At 38.0% G+C, this 21666-nt stretch overlaps 1 protein-coding gene across 2 annotated transcripts in view; it reads left to right on the top strand.

Moving 5' to 3' along the window:
* The first annotated feature begins 553 nt into the window (after positions 1 to 553).
* Positions 554 to 21666, top strand: part of PGGT1B (protein geranylgeranyltransferase type I subunit beta) — a 56772-nt gene continuing 35659 nt past the window's right edge. The window contains exons 1-3 of one of the 2 annotated variants that reach the window (XM_036734625.1): positions 556 to 721; positions 5618 to 5736; positions 19261 to 19328. In XM_036734625.1, coding sequence (XP_036590520.1) covers positions 582 to 721; positions 5618 to 5736; positions 19261 to 19328 — 327 coding nt within the window. In that variant the 5' untranslated portion in view covers positions 556 to 581. Of the gene's footprint in view, positions 722 to 5617; positions 5737 to 19260; positions 19329 to 21666 lie in introns of both variants that reach the window. The other variant, XM_036734633.1, reaches the window with a different exon arrangement.

Raw genomic sequence — 21666 nt, 5'->3', positions numbered from 1 at the left:
AACTTAATTCAAAGACTGTATTTTTATGAACATTTTCTTTTTTTTTGGAGGGGTGGAAGGCAAGGCAATTGGGGTTAACTGAGTTGCCTAAGGTCACACAGCTAGTAAGTATGTCAAGTGTCTGAGGCCACAGTTGAACTCAGCTCCTCCTGACTCCAGGGCCGGTGCTCTACTCAGTGCGCCACCTAGCTGCCCCTGTTATGAACATCTTCAAGCTAGGCCCTGTAATTGCTTGATCTGTTACAAACTGACACACAAAACAGAACTGGGGCAAAGGTCACTGCGGTGGGGTGGGGTGAGGTGCTGTTAAATGAGGTAATACAATATGAAGCCCGTCCAGCTCTCCAGACAGTGGGCAGAGCGCTTGAAACCGTTGGGAGAAAGCCCCCACTTCACACCTCTAACTCGGCCTCTACTTAAAGCCCTGGAGACTTTTAAACTTCCCCCGGTTCAAAGGGAACCAATGAAATGCCTTCCAGGCGCTTCAGGCGTGACGACAAGGTCGGCGCTGGGGGGCGGGACTTCTCTTACCGAGGAGGGAAAACTTCCGGTTAGAGGCGTGGTACTTGATCCGGGGCAAGATGGCGGCGGAGGGGGAGCGGTTGACCTTGGTTGACGGAGATGTGGAGCGGCTCGATTTCTTACGCGACAGGCACGTCCGATTCTTCCAGCGTTGTCTCCAGGTGTTGCCCGAACGCTATTCTTCCCTCGAAACGAGCAGGTAATCACTGTCCGAGGAATTTTTGGCGGCTGCGGGTAGCACTTCTCTGGGTCTACGTGTTCCGGGATGGCGCTGCCCAGGAAAGAGGTTGTGGAGCTGGGGTCCCACTTCGGTTCTGTTACGTCTTATCGACGTGACCTTAGGCAGTCCACCTACAAGCATTTTTAAACCGCCTACTGTGTGTCAGACACTGGTTAGGGGTGGAGAGATTCAGTCCGCCGGAAACATACTTATTAAGCTCCTGCCCTGAGCTGGACATTGTGCGTAGGATGCAAAGAAAGGCAAAAACAGTCCCTGCTGTCAAGGAGCCCGCATCTGGTGGAGACACGGCGCGCACACGGCAGCGTGCGAACGGGATGTGTGCGGGATGGCGGGAGGTGGAACTTCAGCTGGGACTGGAGGAAGCCGGGACGAGGAGGAGGCAGTGCCGGGCGCGGGGCGGGAGCCAGCCAATGAGGAGCCCGGCCCGGAGGACCGCGGACCAGGACGGGGTCCAGGCTGGGCAGTGCTTTAAAAGCCAAAGAGAGGGTGTTATATGTGATCCTGCAGGGAGTCACTGGAGTTTATTGACCAGGAGAGTGGTCAGAACTGCTTTTTAGGAAGATCCGCTGGGCAGCCGCGTGGAGGGGGGGTTTGGAGTGCAGAGGCCGGAGGCTGACCAGGAGGCTGTCACAATGATCCAGGCGAGAGGGATTTGAGGGCCTGCTGTCCCGGTGTTTGAAGAGAAGGCGGGGCATATAAGAGATATTAGGAAGATAGACACGACAGGACTTAACTGGTTGCACAGAGTGGTTGAGAGAGTGGACTTGAACATGATGACGTCACCATTTTGAGCCTGGGCGACTTGTACCCTCAGCAGAAATAGAGAAGTTAGAAAGAGGGGGTGGGGCGGGGCCAGATGGGTGGGAAAGAGGAGGAGTTCATTTTTGGACCTAACTAGTTTGAGATGTCTACCGGAAATTCAGGTCAAGATGTCTGAAAAACAATTGGGAGATACGAGTCTGGAGGACCGGACAGGTTAAAACTAAAGTAGATCTGAGTAGTCTGCCTAGAGATGATGAGATGGAAATTGATGAGCTCACCAAGTGAAATAGTATAGGAGAAGACAGAAGGACACTAGACAAAATATACAAATACAAAAGTGCCTGCTTTCAAGAAACTTTCTACTTGTAGTATATTCCTTGTTCGTAGATAAAGAGATGTAAGTGTGCAAAATGTAAATATACAAAATAAATACAAAGTTATTTTCAGAAGGCACTGTTCTGCAAAGTCCTTATGCCATTTGTTACCTCATTTGGTTCTCACAACCCTGGGAAATAAGTGCTATTAGTAGCTAGCTCCATTTTATAGATAAGAAAATTGTGGCTGAGTAAGGTTGAGTAACTTGCACCGGGGTCACGCAGTTTCACTTCATACTATCTAAGAAGTCACTGCATTTTATTGAGTAGTGACATGGTCAGACTTGTGTTTTAGGAAAATTATTTTGGTGGCTTTATGGAGGATGGAGTGGTACAGGAATGCAAGGAGATCTCAAGTCAGGGAGCTGTTGCAATAGTTCATGTGGTGGCTGTGTGAGATGAGGTTAGATTTACAGCTGAAAGTATAGCAACAGTGCTGTGGGAGTCTAGAGAGAAGGGACAGTTTGATACTGTTACCATGGAGTGAGATAGAGAATCAGTTAGAGAGAAGTAAAATTATTGACCTTGCTATAGTGAACACTCAGGTGAAATTAGATAATTAGTGGACCCAGCCAGCTTGGTTTCATCATTTCCTTCAGCTATATTCATCAGCACATGAGTAAGAGCAGTTGTGGCACACTGGGAGAATAATCCAGGATTGGGGTTTGGCAGAGGATGAGCAATAATTTGAGAGGATAGAAGAGTATAGTTGGACAGATTCACTACAAGAGTAAGATTGAGGAGTGAAGAGAGGGTAGCCACAGTGGTGGTGACTGCATGGAAAAGAACTGAGGAGTAGAAGGATTGGAGGGTTACTGTGAAGATGAAGTATAGGTTTAGGAGAAAGGGATAATAGATGGAATGATAGAAGGTTATGTGATCAGTGTTCTTGATTAAGGAAATGCAACATTTTTAGGTTCGTTAGATTATAATGAGGAAAGGGACTCTCTTTTGCTCCATTTTGGAATCCCAGGACTTCAGCACAGTGCCTGGCACATAGTAGGTGCTTAATAAATATTTATTGATTGGTGAAGCAAGGTCAAGAGTGTGATCACCCCAGTGTATATCTGAGGTCTAGCGGAGGAGTAAATAGATCATTGTAAATAGATAGTTGAGAAGCGCATCATTAATCTTAAAGGAAACAAGGGGTTCTAAGCACTTTCAGATGCCACCGGTCAAAAAAGAGATCTTACCTAGTATCAGATTCTTTGTGTTCATGTGTTTTTGCTGGTACAGATGAAATGACGTTTTTCTGAGAGACTCTAGGGAGAGCCCCAGACTAAACTTTGATGATGTCTCATTTTCCTGCTTTCCTATGTGTGATTTTGTCAAGTTAGTTCTCTATACTTTTAGTTTGGCAAGTGATATTATTCTGCCCCCTTAGTAAGTACTTTGGGAGGATTAATCAAATAAGTTACTAAGGGGAAAGGAAATTATTAAAATGTAGATTGGTTATTGTTATCTTTTTTCCTGCTTCCACTAATCAGAGATCTCTTATACTAATATGAATTCCTTTTGATTTCCTTTTCTGCTAACACCATAAATGTGTTGGTTAACTAAAATGTCATGTAAATACAATTTAAGTGAAAAAAATATAGCTGTTGAATATAGCTGTATTGCCCTGGGTTTCTTCTCTTCTGTGAATGATTGAGAGATCTGTAAGTTGCAGTTTTTATTTACCATATTATTATTACATTTTTATTGTTATATTCTGATAATGGGAAGAAAAGGTAGACTTTGTAGCGCATCAAATTGCTCCTAGCCTCCATTGTCTTATTTCTCTTGTGGCTAAAAATTCCTGGATATTATAATATTATATTAGGACATTCTAACAGGAAGACCAGCTATTCAATCTATAACCACAGTTCATTTAGGGAGGTATTTTAGCATTTGTAATAATATACTAGATGAGATCAACTTTTGATTGAAATATAGGAGGTATGGGATAAGATGTAAAAACACTCCAACTTACTAAATTGAGTATATATGCTTTTAAGAGATGGTTTTTGAAGTGGCCTCCAAGACCTTAGAACCATAATCACCACTTTTGCTGGTTGCTGGGTTTTTTTTCTTACTGTTAATCATAAGTCAGCATTTTATCATTGTGTAGAAAGAGAATCATTTGAATAAAGTAATATTTTGATAAAGTTTAGACTATGGATTAGAATGGAGTTTATGAATGGATGCAGTGTCATTAGTACTTCATAAACATGTTTGTTAATGTACTTCCTTTGAAAGGATTGGACCCTTAAGTTGCTACAGAAAGTAAATGTAATTTACCTTTTAAACTTGTAGACCTTATTCTCTTTGTATTTTGATTCATCTATTACAGTCTTGACTCAGAACCTGGAAGGAATATAACCTTTTTGTCAGTTGAAGGTAGATATAGGTGCCTGTCCTGGGACTGACCAGGGCAGGTAATTCCTAAAACTTGGGAATAATCTCCCCACAAAAATAAATTTTTATACCTTCCTTTTGTCCAACTATTTCTCTCTTTTCAGTGGTAAGAGTCTTCATTAGTGACTGTAGGGCAAAAAGTACTGGTTTCAGTGAATGGTTATTATACTGCCCTAAATTGTGTATTGAGTCTGTTTTTCTTTTGTTTCTTTCCTATTTTTTTTATCATCTCCTTCTCACACTTACTACCTGTGTGGTCCAGGGCAAGTCATTTAGCCCAGGGCTTCAGTGTCCTCATTTGTGTAACAAAGGGGTTAGACTAGATGGCTTTAAAAATCCCTTCCAGTTCTACGCCTATGATCATATGACCTATTTTTTAAAATTGTCAACTGAAATGTTGTATACGTTTACCTAAACATGTATTAGCTTTCTGTATTTTAGATGAAGGGACCTTAGATCATCTAGCCAAACCTTTAATTTTAAAATGAGGAAAACTAGGGTCATGAAAGATAGTATCAGAAAAATGTGTATATAAGGAAGTAGCAATTTTTCTGTTAAAGTTAAATGCTTACAAATTGTTAATATTCCGAAATGAAGCTATAGTTTTATAGCAAATAATATTGTGTATTAATATTATTGGTGGTAGGAGATGAAGTTAGCTATATTAAGCCATGTACAAAAAAAGACAACTGTTTGTAATACTGATTGATTGTTGAATCTGGGGAAATATTTTTAATCTATTCTGAGACAATGCTGATGAATCAAAGTGAATCTGATGAATCAAAGTTTTTTCCAAAAGTCATCAAGTGTTTTTGTTGATTGCTCCAGATCATTTTATGATAATTTGTAATCTATGATATGTAATTTATACTATATAAATATATTTTACAGGAAGATACTTTCTTGGTATGTTTATATGAACACCAAAAGGGACTTCTTCTGGCTAATTTTTACTTTAAGAAGTAAACATTCCCGTACAAGAGTGTTCTTGGCTGATTAGACAGAAATTGAGTTGTTCTGTATACTTTATAATTTTTTTCTTTTATTAGACTATATAGACTTCTATTTTTCAATTCCTGCATTTTTTAGCTCATGTTTTGCTCTCAGGTGCCCATTCCTCATTTTTCCCTCATGCCCCTCTATGTTTTTTATTCATATGATTCACAGGAGAAGCAAGTTTTTTTTTTTTGGATTAAAAAGAATTGAAGTACTATTAAAGTTATTGCAAAATTGGAATGAGTTTATATTTGTCTATGATCATATGGAGTTCGATGGTTTGATAGTTATGGTGGAATTTTGCCCTTTTCCCTGCACATTCTAGGTTGACAATTGCATTTTTTGCACTCTCTGGGCTGGATATGTTGGATTCATTAGATGTGGTGAACAAAGATGATATCATAGAATGGATTTACTCTCTGCAGGTTCTTCCCACAGAAGACAGTGAGTGAGTTTTTAGCATCTTTATTTTTTTATATATTTTATTTAATATTGAGTGCTTTTGGCTCTTGGACCTAGTCTGTAGTTTTGCAACTCTTGAATTTCATAGTGGGTTTTTTTTGTCATTTTGCTAATTTTCCTTGAAATGTACTAAACCTGGAAGTGACCATGGAATAGGTTTGTATATTCTACTTAGACTTCACTAGTTACCATAATTATAGCTTTTGTAAGGTAAAAATGATTCATTAAAATGTGGTTCCATAAAATGTATAAAACATTCTTTAATCATCTTCTTTCTGTATGCAAAGCATGCTGTCTCCTAAGCATACCAGCTGGTACAAAAACTCCTCTGAGAGTTTAACTAAATCTGGAACCGAAGTGCTACTCTTATGTAAAATGGTAATAAAAGTCCTGTTTAAATGAAAGGTGTTATTACTTCTTCCCTTGTGGTTTTGGGTGATGAGAATTTAGTTCACTGGCACTCGAACTACAGACTAGCACTATGCCAAGCTCTTCCAAGGTAAATTGAGGTCCCACCTTTGAGGTCTGCTTAGTAACACTGCTCCTCGTAAAATAGAAATAAAGCCATGCACATATTTACAGGTAGTTGTTTCCATTTTCCTTTTCTAATACCTACAAGGGGTACAGACTCTGCAAATAGTTGGCCTAGTAAAGATATGATGGGGCTGCCTTGATAGATACCATTTCATTTTCTCAGGGACTGGCTTTTGGGGTCCTATCTTTGACCTTCAGTTTTCAATCTTCACTTTGAATTTTGTAGCATCCTGGTTAGTAAGAAGCTTGTTGCTGCTTCTTAATCTATGCTTTGAGATATTTCAGCTTTTTTATTGGTCCCAGCCTTGCTTATTGGCATGGTCCCTTGGCCTATGACCTTAGCAAAACTTAATTGCTCATGTAAAATGGGACTTTATCAGAAATATTGCCAAGCAAGTAAAAACTTTACATGTATGTATTCTTTTACTGGGAATTGGAAGTGGGGATGGCAAGGTGACATTGTTATAAGGTACATGGAGGTTTTACCTCTGGTTTACATTGGATATGGCAAAACTTCCTTAAATTGCGGGGTAGAATGTGTATTAAATTTAGCAAATGTTTATAGGACTCCTAAAGGTAGTTTCTTGGATAGGGGTGTTCACCTATAATTATAGGTGAACTATTTAAACCTCTTATGACTCTGGGCCAATTCAATAGTTGTTTTTCAAGTTTTTGTTGGCCATCCCAACACACCTAGTTGAAGTGTTTATGTATGGTCATATGATCACAGAATCTCACAGTTGGAAGGGACCTCAGAGGGTGTATAATTAACATTTTTACAACATACTCCATAAATAGTCATCCAGCCTAGCTTTGCTTGATGGGGAAAACTTGTTGGAGTTGTAGGAGAACAGGCACACTAATACACTTTGGTGGAGCTATGAATTGGTTTGGCCATTCTGGAAAAAATTTTTGAAACACAACCAAAAAGCACTTAATTAAATGTAGCCTTTACTCTTGTAACATATTAGGCACATGTGCCAGGGAGGTCAAGGTCAGGGGTAAGGACTCATATGTACAAGAATATGTACAGCTTCACTTTATGTAGTAGCAAAAACCTGAAAACAAATTAGGCGTATGTCATTTGGACAATGGTTGGACAAATTGTAGTATAGAATTATAATGGAATAGTATTGTACCATAAGATACGACCAATGTGACATTCAGAGAAAAGTGGAAAGACTTTTACAAACTGATGTCCACCAAAATGAGCAGAACCAGAAGAAGTTTATGTGATAACAGTAACAATATAATAAAGAAAAATAACTGAAAGACTTCAGAAAATGATCAAAGTGGATAGTAAATGTCAATAAACCAATGTTGCAACATACCGCCTATCTCTTGAGAAAGTGGTAATAGACAAGAGATGTGCAATAATAAAAATGCTTTCTCAGACATGAACAATGTGCTGTATTACAAATGTTGCTGTATGGGGCAGCTAGGTGGCGTAGTGAGTAGAGCACCGGCCCTGGAGTCAGGAGGATCTGAGTTCAACTTGGCCTCAGACACGACACATTTACTAGCTGTGTGACCTTGGGCAAGTCACTTAACCCCAATTGCCCTGCCTTCCCCCCTCCAAAAAAAAATTGCTGTATTATAAGCATTTGTTATAAGAGAGTATTGCTACTTAGGAAGTTTTGGGTGTGGGCTAGCTTACTGGACAGTTAATAAAATTGATTTTATATATAATACATATACTTTAATGCACAGAAGAAAAATACAGAAAGGGACACAAATAGAATAATACTTTTACTACCATATTAAATTATTTATATATATTTAACACGTGTATAATTTAACAAAGTAGTAAAAATCTGCATATATTCATTTATACTTAAAAAACAGTTAAATAAAACAGAAGTCTATGATTTTAAACAAGGCCCTCCCCCCCTTTTTTCCTTATGTTGAAATGTTTGTGTGAGATGATTAAGTTCATAATAAAAAATAATTTTAAAAAATCACTCTTACTAAAATGCCTTTTCCAAACCTTTACATCTTCCTCAAGCTTTCAATGACTCTCCCTCTCCCAAACCTCTCAGCTGAGAACCTTGCCACATATTTTGCTGAAAATTTTGAAGCCATTTACTGAGAGCTCCCTCTTCTTGCTTTTTCTTCATCTCACATGTATCCCCAATCTGACACTTCACAAGCACTTAATAAATGCCTATTGACTGACATGGCATGACTCTGATGCCTTCTTTCACTATCTCCTCTACCCCTTTCTTACATGATAAGGTAGCCATCCTCTTTGTCAAGGCTCACCCTTATACATGCACAAGTCATGCCATTCTATCCTGTCTTCTCCAGAAGATTGTTCCCTTTGTCATCCCCAGTCTCTCACAAATCTTCAATCTTTCTCTGTTGGTTGCTTCCCTGTTGCTTACAAACATGCCTATGAAGGCAGCTGGTGACACAGTGGAAGCAGGTAGGTGGTGGCAGTGGATAAAACATTGGTCCTGGAGTAAGGAAGATGTGAGTTCAATTCCAGCCTAAGACACTTACCAGTTGGGTGACCCTAGGCTGGTCATTTATCTTCTGTTTGCCTCAGTTTCCTGAACTGTAAATTGGTGATAATAGAACCTAACTCCCAAGGTAAAGTCCCAAGATTTTAAGGATCAAATGAAATTATATATAATATAAACATATAAATATATGTAATATATAATTTATTATATAGTATACACACATCTATAACTATATATTAAAAGGAACTTAGCATAGTACTTGGAACATAGTAAATGCTCTATAAATGCTTATTCTTCTTTCCCTTCCCTTGTTTCTCCCATCCTAAAAAATCCCTCACTTGATCTGTCCATCCTACTCTCATTCCATATCCTCCTTTTGATGACTAACTTCCTTCAGAAAGACATTTAATTGTGCTCTCCACATCCTTTTCTCCCTCTCTCTTAATTCTCTGTTGTCTGGCTTCCAATCTCAATCATGTTATAGAAAGTGCTCTCTAGACTTACAAACAATGATTTCTTAATTGCCATAATCCTCATCCTCCTTGGCTTCTCTGCACTCTTCCCCTTGATGCTCACTTCTCTCTAGGTTATTGAGACTCTATTCTCTCCTACCTGTCTGCTATTTTCAGTCTCTTTTGCTTGATCTTCAGCTGGATTAGGTCCACTAACCAATGGATGTCCTACAGGGCTATGTTTGAGGCCCTCTTCTCTCTCTATATTATTTCACTTGGCAATCTCTTCAGATCCCATGGATTTATCTCTTTACTGATGATTACCGTATCTGACCTCTGGTCTTATATCTGCAACTACCTATTAGACTTGAACTGGATGACCCATAGACATCTTTTTTTTTTCTTTCTTTTTTTAAAATTTTATTTAATATTTTTAGTTTTTAGCATTGATTTTTCTTAAGAGTTTGAATTACAAATTTTCTCCCCATTTCTATCCTCCCCCCCCACTCCAAGATGGCATATATTCTGGTTGCCCCATTCCTCAGTTAGCCCTCCCTTCTGTCACCCTACTCCCCCCACCCCATCCCCTTTTCCCTTACTTTCTTGTAGGGCAAGATAAATTTCTATGCGCCATGGCCTGTATATCTTATTTCCTAGTTGCATGCAAAACCTTTTTTTTTTGAACATCTGTTTTTAAAACTTTGAGTTCCAAGTTCTCTCCCCTCTTCCCTTCCCACCCACCCTCCCTAAGAAGGCAAGCAATTCAGCATAGGCCACATGTGTATCATTATGTAAAACCCTTCCACAATACTCATGTTGTGAAAGACTTACTATATTTTGCCCCTTCTTATCCTATTCCCGTTTATTCAGTTTTCTCCCTTGACCCTGACCCTTTTCAAAAATGATTGCTTTTGATTACCTCCTCCCCCATCTGTCCTCCCTTTTACCATCCCCCTTTTTTATCTTCTTCCTCCTTCTTTCCTGTGGAGTAAGATACCCAACTGAGTGTGTATGGTATTCCCTCCTCAGGTCAAATCTGAGAGCAAGATTCACTCATTCCCCCTCACCTGCCCCCTCTTCCCTTCCTACAGAACTGCTTTTTCTTGCCACTTTCATGCAAGATAATTTACCCCATTCTATCTTTCCCTTTCTCCCTCTCTCAATATATTCCTCTCTCGTCCCTTAATTTGATTTTACTTTTTTAGATATCATCCCTTCATATTCAACTCACCCTGTGCCCTCTGTCTATGTATGTGTAGACATACATATACATACACACACACACACACACACACACACACTCACTCACTCACACACACATACATATATTCCCTTCAGCTACCCTAATACTGAGGTCTTATGAGTTATACACATCATCTTTCCATGTAGGATTGTAAACAAAACAGTTCAACTTTAGTAAGTCCCTTATGATTTCTCTTTCTTGTTTACCTTTTCATGCTTCTCTTGATTCTTGTGTTTGAAAGTCAGATTTTCTATTCAGCTCTCGTCTTTTCACTGAGAAAGCTTGAAAGTCCTCTATTTTCTTGAAAATCCATATTTTGTCTTGGAGCATGATACTCAGTTTTGCTGGGTAGGTGATTCTTGGTTTTAATCCTAGCTCCACGGACCTCAGGAATATCATATTGCAAACCTTTCAGTCCCTTAATGTAGAATCTGCTAGATCTTGTGTTATCTTGATTGTTTTTCTACAATACTCAAATTGTTTCTTTCTGGCTGCTTGCAGTATTTTGTCCTTGATCTGGGAGCTCTGGAATTTGGTGACAATATTTCTAGGAGTTTTCTTTTTGGGATCTTTTTCAGGAGGTGATTGGTGGATTCTTTCAATTTCTATTTTACCCTCTGGCTGTAGAATGTCAGGGCAGTTCTCCTTGATAATTTCTTGAAAGATCTAGGCCCTTTTTTTGATCATGGCTTTCAGGTAGTCCAGTAATTTTTTAATTATCTCTACTGGATCTATTTTCCAGGTCAGTGGTTTTTCCAATGAGATATTTGACATTGTCTTCCACTTTTTCATTCCTATGGTTCTGTTTTAGAATATCTTGATTTCTCATCAAGTCACTAGCTTCCACTTGCTCCAGTCTAATTTTTAAGGTAGTATTTTCTTCAGTGGTCTTTTGAATCTCCTTTTCCATTTGGGTAATTCTGCCTTTCAAGGCATTCTTCTCGTCATTGGCTTTTTGGAGCTCTTTTGCCATTTGAGTTAGTCTCTTTTTTAAGGTTTTATTTTCTTCAGTATTTTTGGGGTCTCCTTTAGCCAGTCATTTACTTATTTTTCATGGTTTTCTCACATCATTCTCATTTCTCTTCCCAATTTTTCCTCTACTTCTCTAACTTGCTTTTCCAAATCCTTTTTGATCTCTTCCATGGCCTGAGACCAATTCATATTTTTCTTGGAGGCTTTTGTTGTAGGCTCTTTGATTTTGTTGACTTCTTCTGGCTGTATGTTTTGGTCTCCTTTGTCACCAAAGAAAGATTCCAAAGTCTGAGACTGAATCTGAGTGCGTTTTTGCTGCCTGGCCATATTCTCAGCCAATTTACTTGACCCTTGAGTTTTTCAGCAGGGTATGACTGCTTGTAGAGTATAGAGTACTTTGTCCCAAGCTTGAGGAGCTGCACTGTTGTTTTCGGAGTTATTTCTACACAGCAAGCTGTGCCACACCAGCGCTACTCCTCCTTCAAGTACCACCAACCTGGACCAGAATCAGATCTAAGCAGGGTCTGCACTCCCGCTCTGATCAGCCACTTAATTCCTCCCACCAGGTGGGCTGGAAGCAACTGCAGCTGTAGCTCTGTAAGCAGCCTCAGAGCTGCCCCTCGGGGCGGTGGCTGAACCATGAACTCCTTTCACTTTGTCTCAGCAGATTTTCCCACTAACCTTTTCTGTTGTCTTTGGTGTTTGTGGGTTGAGAAGTCTGGTAACTGCCACAGCTCAGTGATTCAGGGCTAGGGCCTGTTCCACCCGGCTCCTGGTCTGGTTGGTCCAGGCGCGGCCCAAGCTGGGCTCTGCTCTGCAGCTCTCCCAGCTCTGTGTGATAGACCTTACCCTGTGACCATCCAGGCTGTCCTGGGCTGGAGCCTTGCTTCCCTCTGCTGTTTCATGGGTCCTGCAGTTCCAGAATTTGTTCAGAGTCACTTTTTTATAGGTGTTTGGAGGGACCTGGAGTCACACAAGTCCCCGCTTTCCAGCTGCCATCTTGGCTCTGCCCCCACCCATAGACATCTTGAACTCAACATCCTCAACTTATCTGCCAAATTGATTTTCTTAAAACTTAAATCTGACCATGTCACTCCACCCCCATTTAATAAACTCTTATGGCTCCCTTCACTGTCAGGATCAAATGTATACTCCTGTGGTCTTTTCTTTCTGAGAAGAGAAAATCTTATTCCCATTCCCCCTTACTCTGAAATCCAGTGACAGACTTCCATTCCTATCTCCTGATTGCAGACATTTTTTTTTTGTCACTGCCTGGAATTTGAGTCCCCTTCATCTATTGGGCGCCATGCATCTGTATCTTCTTTTAAGTCCTAGCCACAATCTCACCATCTATAAGAAGCCTTTCCTAATTCTCCTTTATGCTACTGCCTTGGCTCTGTTAATTACTTCCAATTTGTTCTTTACGTATCTTGTGTTGCTTACATACTGTTTTCTCTCGTTAGACTGTGACCTTGAAAGCTTGGACTGTTTTTTGCCTTTCTGTCACTGATGCACAGTACGTGGTATGCAATAGGCACTTAAATGCCTGTTAACTGACTGTCTAAAGGTTAGTATTGTCAGAGAAAATTCACTGTTTCACAAAGCATTTCATTCCACTTTGGGATGCTTCCAGTTTGTTAGGAAATTTTTGTTATAGCAAGCCAGTTATACCTGTTTGCAGGTTGCACACATTGCTCTAAGTACGGCCCCCAAAGCCATGCATTTGCTGAGCAGTTCACCTTAAAGCAAAGCAAAATCTAATTCCTTGTTCGTTTGAGGGTTCTCAGTTTGAACATCAGAAGAATTCTGGTGAAGCACAACCAATTATACATAAACAAAGCAGCACATTTTCTGGATCCTTTAAGGAACAAACTGTGTAAACTATGGATTGTAGTATTCTGTCTTTCTTCTTATGCCTTGGTTCCTTGGATGTGCCTAGGTTTAGTTTAATTCTTTTTTTTTTTAATTTAATTTAATTTTTTAAATTTATTTAACATATTTAGTTTTCAGCATTGATTTTCACAAGAGTTTGAATTACAAATTTTCTCCCCGTTTCTACCCTCCCACCCACTCCAAGATGGCATATATTCTGGTTGCCCTGTTCCCCAGTCAGTGCTCCCCTCTATCACCCCACTCCCCTCCCATCCCCTTTTCCCTTCCTTTCTTGTAGGGCAAGATAAATTTCTACACCCCATTGTCTGTGTATCTTATTTTCTAGTTGCATGCCAAAACATTTTTGTTTGTTTTTGAACATCTGTTTTTAAAACTTTGAGTTCCAAATTCTCTCCCCCTTCCCTTCCCACCCACCCTCCCTAAGAAGTCAAGCAATTCAACATAGGCCACACATGTATCATTATGTATAACCCTTCCACAATACTCATGTTGTGAAAGACTAACTATATTTTGCTCCTTCCCAACCCATCCCCCTTTATTGAATTTTCTCCCTTGACCCTGTCCCCTTTCCAAAGTGTTTGTTTTTGACTACCTCCACCCCCATCAGCCCTCCCCTCTATCATCCCCCTCATTTTTTTTATCTTCTTCCCTCTTCTTTCCTGTGGGGTAAGATTCCCAATTGGGTATGTATGGTATTCCTACCTTAGGCCAAATCTGATGAGAGCAATGTTCACTCATTCCCCCCTCATCCACCCTCTCCCTTCCTCCCACAGAACTGCTTGCTCTTGCCACCTTTATGCGAGATAATCCACCCCATTCTATCTCTCCTTATCTCCCTCTCTCAGTATGTTCCTCTCTCATCCCTTAATTTGATTTTATTTCTTTTAGATAACTTCCCTTCATCTTCAACTCACCCTGTGTCCTCTCTCTCTCTCTCTCTCTCTCTCTCTCTCTCTATATATATATATATATATATATACACACACACATAGATATATACATACATACACATTCACCCATATATATATATATATACATAAACATATATGTATGCATATTCGCTTCAGCTACCCTAATACTGAGGTCTCATGAATCATACTCGTCATCTTTCCATATAGGAATGTCAGTTTAGTTTAATTCTGATTTACCATTTTGTAGTTATAGAAGTGAGAAGAACCCTCTCTCCCTTACTCTCTGTGAGACTTCTTGTGAATATGACTGTATAAATCTTTTCATTTAAAAATAACAATGTTTTACCATTTTATTAGTTGCATAGGTGAGCCTTAATGAATCTAGCTGCCAGCCATTTGATCTTTTTTTTTTTGAGGGGGAGAGGCAGGGCAATTGGGGTTAAGTGACTTTCCCAAGATCATACAGCTAGTAAGTGTGTCAAGTGTCTGAGGTCAGATTTGAGCTCAAGTCCTCCTGACTCCAGGGCCACTGCTCTACTCCTGTGCCACCTAGCTGCCCCCAACCATCCAGATCTTGTTCCCTGATCCCACGGTCTTGACTGTCTCAGAACTTTTGGACAAGAGTCAGAAGCTGGTGTCCCTTTGTGCCGGTTGGTTGGGTTCAGCTTCTTAGTTCAGACGTCAGTGGACTCTTGATTCCTCTCCCCCTATTTTGTACTTAAGCCCTTGTCACTCACCTTCCAGTTCTTTCATTTATCCTGTGTTGCTAATTTCACCTCTTTTAGTCAGTTCTCTCTTATAAGCAATATTGGAGCTTATAGCAAGTTGAGGGGTGAAGTACCATAGAGATCCAGTAGATAGTTAATGGTCTTAGAAAGCACAGGCAGATTTGTAGGAAGGAAAAGGTAGTAGAACAGATATTTAGGATAACTCTGGATTCTTTTGTGCATAGGAATATGTATATTGTATAAAATATATACACTCTATAAAAATTATTAATTAGCTTAGAGTTAATTAAAGATGGATGGAAATATTCAGTAGTAAAGAAAAGTTATTACTAACTCCTTTAGTATAACATCTTTCTCTCCCCTTCCTCCTTTCTCATCCTATGCAGTCATAGGATTTAAAGTTAGAAGGAATCTTGAGATCGTCTAGTTTATAGATGGGGAAATTTAGATCTATAGTTGTTATCATAGATAATATCATTTTTATGGTGTGGGCAAAGCCCAGCCATGAGCAATTAATTTCTTTCCAGTTACTTAAGTAATTCTTTGTTTCTGTAAAGAGTGCTTTGAAGTTGTTATCATATAATTCCTATTGTAGCTTGGTAAGTAGACTCCTAGATACTTCATACATTCTAAATGGAATTTCTTTATCTCTCTTCCTGAATTTTGTTGGTAATGTACAAAAAGGATGATGGTTTTTGTAGCACATTTTATGTCCTGCTCCTTAATGAAGTTGTTAATTGGTTCTGTTCATTTTTACTAGAATCTCTAGGATTCTCTTACTAAACCATTTTATCATCCGCAAAAAGCTATAAATTTCTTTCCTCTTTGCTTACGCTTCTTTTTTCCGTTTATCTTGCTTTATTGCAATAGCTAGGACTCCTAGAATTATATCAAATACAAGTGGTGACAGAATCTGTCTTCATTTTATCCTGATCTTATCTGAAAAGCCTTCTAGTATGTTTTTATTAGATAATACTAGCTCTTGGTTTTGGATTGATACTATTTACCATATTAAGGAACAGTCCATTAATTACTTTGGTTTTTACATAAAAATGTGTTCTTATGAAAAATACTGAGAGGTAGGTGACATAGTCTGCCTCGGTCAAGAAGAGCTTTAGGGTTTTATTATTGACATGTACTAGACAGCAATGCTCAAAATACTGTAAAAGACTGTATGGTTATGTATAATGAAAGCCATTTTTTAAAAAGTTACAAATCAAGCAAGTGCCATTGGCTGAAAATGATTATTTTGACCAGTACTTTTCTTTGTTGTGTTTTTTTTTATTCAGACTTACTGATCTAGACAGCTCTTAGTTCCAGTGAATAAAAGCAGTAGTCTAGAGAGCTGCTTGAGACACTGAGAGGTTAAGTGACTTTCCTAATGTCACACAGATTTGAATCCAGAGTGGCCTGACTGAATTTTTCTATCTTCTAAAATGTAGTGACTTCACTGGGTACTTTTTAGCTTTGATATTCTTAAACTGGAACAGTAGATGGTGCTATTAAATAACTTGCACATATTTCAGCAGTTAAGATGTTGCCAGATAATTTCCTTGAACATGTTTAGTTTGCTGCAATGATTAGCATAATAATCTTCCTTACCAGTCATAAAGAAAAAAGAAAACTTAAGGTCTTTTTTAACTTTTCCAGAGATCTGGCTGCTGTTCAATTTTGGAAGAGTAAATCTATGACATTATGATTAAATGGGCATTTTAAATTGGAGTAAATCTAATAGTTTTTCATAAGATTTTTATTTATCCCACCAGGCCTACCTATCATAGTACTTTGCTTAAGGTCAAGTGGATCTGTCAACTCATTGTTGTGGAATAGTCTCTTCATTCATAAACATCATATCACATTTATGCTTTCCCAACTAATGCAGTTACCTTACATGAGCTCATCACAGGGAGTTTACCCCATATGTTAGAGGCATTCCTTTTTGCCTCCTTACCAAGGTCACAATAATTCTAGTGGAGTCCAAATCCATGGACTTCCAATTGACACTTCATCATTGTGATCATATGACACAGCCCATCTTTCCAGTCATATATTTTTTTGATGACATCCTTTACTCCACGTCTGCTTTTATAATTTTTTGTAACATGTTGCCACCTATTCACACTCACTGTACCTTTTTCCATTATCCTTTGGGGCGTGGTTGATGAGAGTGTTAAAAGGGAGGAAGGTGTCTTTCGTAAGCAGTATACCAACTTTATTAATAACTGACTAGATCTTTACCATCACACAGTTGACAGAAAGTTCAAGAAAATACTCATTGTGCTTATTATTTATGTCCTACTAAAAAACAGATTGATTCAGTAGAGTAGTAGGTTTAGTAGAGCTATCCCTAATAGCGTTCCTCCAGGCTTCATGCAAGTGTCAGAATCAGCCAGCAAGTAATAATGATGATGATGATAGCCAACACTTGTAGAGTACTTACTATGTCCCAAGCATTGTATTAGAACAATCCCTATTTACAGGAGCATGCACAAGATTACTTGAAAGATATATGAGTGCTAACTTTTTGTTCATTGATATCAGGTTTTGAAAGTATCTCTGTGTGTGTGTGTGTGTGTGTGTGTGTGTGTGTGTGTGTACTCGTATATATATATATATATGTGTGTGTGTGTGTGTATATATACACGTGTGTGTTTATTTATTGAGTTCAATTAAATGGAACTCATTTCTCCTTACGAAAATTATAGTTAAAATTTGAACTCTGTTAAAAACTGTGAGGAAATTACTCAAGAGCAGAGATTTCTTTTTTTTCTTTGTAGGTCCTTCCTCTTCTAGCTGTGTTTTTTTGAGGTAGGTAATAGATAATAAATGTATTTAGTTGGTATCAGGATAAAATTTTTTAAATTTAGTTAAGCTAAAAACTGATGAGACTCTAAAATTAACACCAAAAATAGCAATCAGGTTAGTTCACTAAGGAACAATATCAGAAAGAGGCATTGAACAGAATGAGGAAAAGCAAATCAAAAGACAATGAATGACCTGACCAATACTAACAGGCATTTTTTGTTAAATTTCTAGGCAAAGAAAAGAGCCTAGGAAAGTGTTATTTTTTTTTAAAAGAAATTTAGGGGATAATAAAACATTATTTGCCAGGAAGAGCTTTTTAGTTTTGGGGGTGGGGTATCTAAGGAAAAAAATACTAATTTTGATTTAATCTGAATTCTTTGATTTTGTAGTGTGGATGGTTGTTTTCCAACCAGAGCGGTTGTAAAATCAAATTCATGTAGTCTTTTTTTTTTTTTAGTACATAGACACATCTGAGTTTTCCTGTCTTCTCACTTAAAATTTTGCTTCTTTCTTTGTGCTGTAGCCATACTTCCCTTACATCTTCTCTCTTCTGTATTAATAATCAAATTCTCATTTCTGGTTTTATTTATGACATTTTTAGTAAGAGTTTTAGTGAGTGAATATGTAGGCTGAGTATTTTGCCTTTGCATGTTAGCTTTTAACTGCTAACTTCACAAAATACCAGAGTTGGAAAGCATTTCAAAGGCTGAACAAGAGTCCTTTCAACAATCTACCAGACAAATAATCATCCAACTTTACATTATAGACTTCTAGTGAGAGGGAACCCAGTAGCTCGTTCTACTTTTAGTTAGCTCTTATTGTTAGGAAATGATTTTACCAAAACCTAGTTCTGCCTTTTGGGGCCAAGTAAAAGAGGTCCAGTCCCTCTTCTACATGCCAGTCCTTTCAATATTTGAAGACAGTCATCATGTATACCCCAAAGCTTCGATATTTCCACTTCATTTAATAATCTTCATATAGCATCATCCTAAGGATTTTAACAATTATGATTGCCTTCCTTGAGGGCTCTCCAACAGTTGTAAAGGCTATACAGCTAATACTAGCTCACCCTGGAAAAGCCTAAATGAAAAGCATGTATATTTTCTGAAAATGTATGTAAATATGTATATGAGAGATGGCATATTACAACGATTAAAGAACCAGTCTAAGAATTAAGACCTGTGTTCAAGTCCCACTTCTGATACATACTGACTGGCTGTGTATCCTTGGGCGAGTCATTTAACATCTCAGTGCCCTAGGAAACTTTCCAAGTCTATAAGTAGTAGTTGCTGGTCTGCATTAAGAGGGATTTGCCTCACTGGGAGTTCCCTGTACCAGTGAAATCACAAATGCAAACAAAAAAAGGTATATAAATATTTATTCCTACATATCTCAATCAATAGCTTTTTATTTTGCTAGATTGCATGTTGCACTGTGTTTTACTACCTAGCAGAAATAAAGGTTTCATTTTAACTTAAGTAAATATGTGTGTTTATTTTCTAGGATCAAATTTAAACCGCTGTGGTTTCCGAGGTTCTTCATACCTGGGTATTCCATTCAATCCATCTAAGGTTAGTTTAGCTGTGTGTTGGGGCACAAAAGGGGCAGGGTGCATGGTGCAAAGAAAGTTGAGAAATGTATTAAACTATATCCATTGTTAGCTATAACTAGGCTACATGTATTAATAGCATATGTTACAACAGCAAAAGCTGGAATATTCCTGTAATACACTAGAATCTGGTTCTTTCTAATTTTCTTCCTCCCCTTCCTTCCCCTGAAAATACAAATCTTCAATACAGCAAAGGTATGGTTGTTATTATTATTTGCTAACAGTATTTCTAGAGTGGTTATTTACCCTTCCTACTGTTTAGTGCAAAATATATATGTCCCTTTCTCAGTAATTTATAAATGATTTTTTTACATGTCTAAATAACTGCTCAGTTATAGGAAGAAGAGTAAGGGAAAAATTAGGGGCAAACCATCTAAGGTAGTAACATTTTAGGTGTAGGCAGGATGGGATCAGATTTATAGGGGAACTGGAAAGTAACAAGGCCGTCATCCCTTTATGGCTGTCCTAGATCAACTGCTGTACTTGTTTTGACTTCCTATTTTGTCCACAGATGTTTCTACTTCATTCTGTGCATATCTGCCCTGTAGCAAAGGTTTTATAATGTGCTGTGTGGATCTGCAATATCTCAAGTTTCCAAACTTTGAAGACCAAGTAACCTCTCCCAATTATGGCTTTAAAAAAATTACCCGAGTTATTTAAAAAATAACTCAAATTTTTACACTAGTAACATTACTTTTAAGTCAGAAAAGATAATTGGAAAAAGTTATGAGAGTTATATAACACATGAACTATTCATTTTGGTATTCTTAAAAGGATACTTGTTGAATTAATCAGCTAGATGCACGAACTCACAAGATGGGTTTGTATCCTAGTTCTAAAGGTCAAAATTTATAGTTGAATATAGATATTATAAGATAGAGACTCTCCTAAAATGATTTAAGTTGCTCTTTCATTTGAATCAGCTTAATAATATAACATGGTAATTTCTACTAAAATATTACTGTGCTTAATTTTGGCATGCATTATATCCTTGATGTTAACTGAACCAGTTTTCTATAAAAAAATAAGGGTTACAGATAATAAAGGGTTGTCCTCTTTCATTTTACTTTCTAGTTACTCTTTTGCCCACTCTTATAACAATACTTAGCAAAATAAATCAATTCATTGGTCATATCTAGAAATATCTGATTCTTCCTGCCAAGAAGTGGGTGCCTACTTCACCTTTAGTCCTTTGAAGTCATGATTGGATTCTGCCTTGATAAGAATTTTCACTTTTTTTTACATTTATATTTTTTTTTGCATTTTCATTTATTTTTCTTATTTATATTATCTTTTACATTTCCTTGTATGTTACAGTTTTGTTCATTGTGTAAACTATTCTCTTTCTTGATAATGATTTTTTCTGTTAGCTTTGCTCTGCATCTGTCTTCCCAAGTTTCATAGAATTCTAATAATTACCGATTATTTTGAATAATGAATCCTGTGAAGTGGTCACTTATTCAGACTTGCATATTCCATTGGACTGGAATCAATTACCTTAAAAAATGCAACCACTTCATGGGGTTTATTATTCCCACCAATTGGGACCTAGTTGTAGTCATTTGCTGTGATACATTCAATAATATTTCATACCTTCGTATACCACAGAAAGTAATTCACTTATTTATTCCCCAGGTACTGGGCAACAATTTTGCTTCTAGTTCTTTGCTACTTCAAAAAGCACCACTAGAAATATTTTTGTATTTATGAGACTTTTTCCTCTATTCTTAACCTCCTTGGGGTATATGCTTAGTTATGTGTGACTCTTTATGACCCTGTGGACCATACTATCTATGGATTTTCTTGACAAAAAAACTGGAGTGGTTTGCCATTTCCTTCTCCAGTGGATTAAGGCAGACAGAAGCTAAGTGACTTGCCTTGGGTCACATAGCTAGTAAGCGTCTGAGGCTGGATTTGAACTGAGATCTTCCTGATTCCAGGCCCAGTGCTTTGTCTACTGAGCCACCTAGCTTTCTCCATATGCATACTAGTATACTACTACATAGAGTAGCAGTACAGGTTTAGTTACTTCTTCATTATAATTTTAAATTCCTTTCCAGAATGACTGGGCCAATTCCCTGTTCCATCAACAGTGCATGTCTTCTTACAGTTTCACTTTCCATCTTGGATTATTTTTCCAGTCAGGGTATCAGAGGAATGAAACCTCAGAGTTGTCTTAACTTTAATTTTTTTTGTTAATGATTTGGAAGATTCTTTTATATGATTAACGATGACTTCTTTTGAAAAGGCTTCTTTATGTCCTTAAGAAGTGGATTTTATCTTACGTATTTGTTTCAGTT

Source organism: Trichosurus vulpecula, chromosome 1 (assembly GCF_011100635.1).
Source record: "Trichosurus vulpecula isolate mTriVul1 chromosome 1, mTriVul1.pri, whole genome shotgun sequence".
Lineage (NCBI taxonomy): Eukaryota > Metazoa > Chordata > Mammalia > Diprotodontia > Phalangeridae > Trichosurus > Trichosurus vulpecula.
This window is presented reverse-complemented; position numbering and strand designations above follow the sequence as displayed.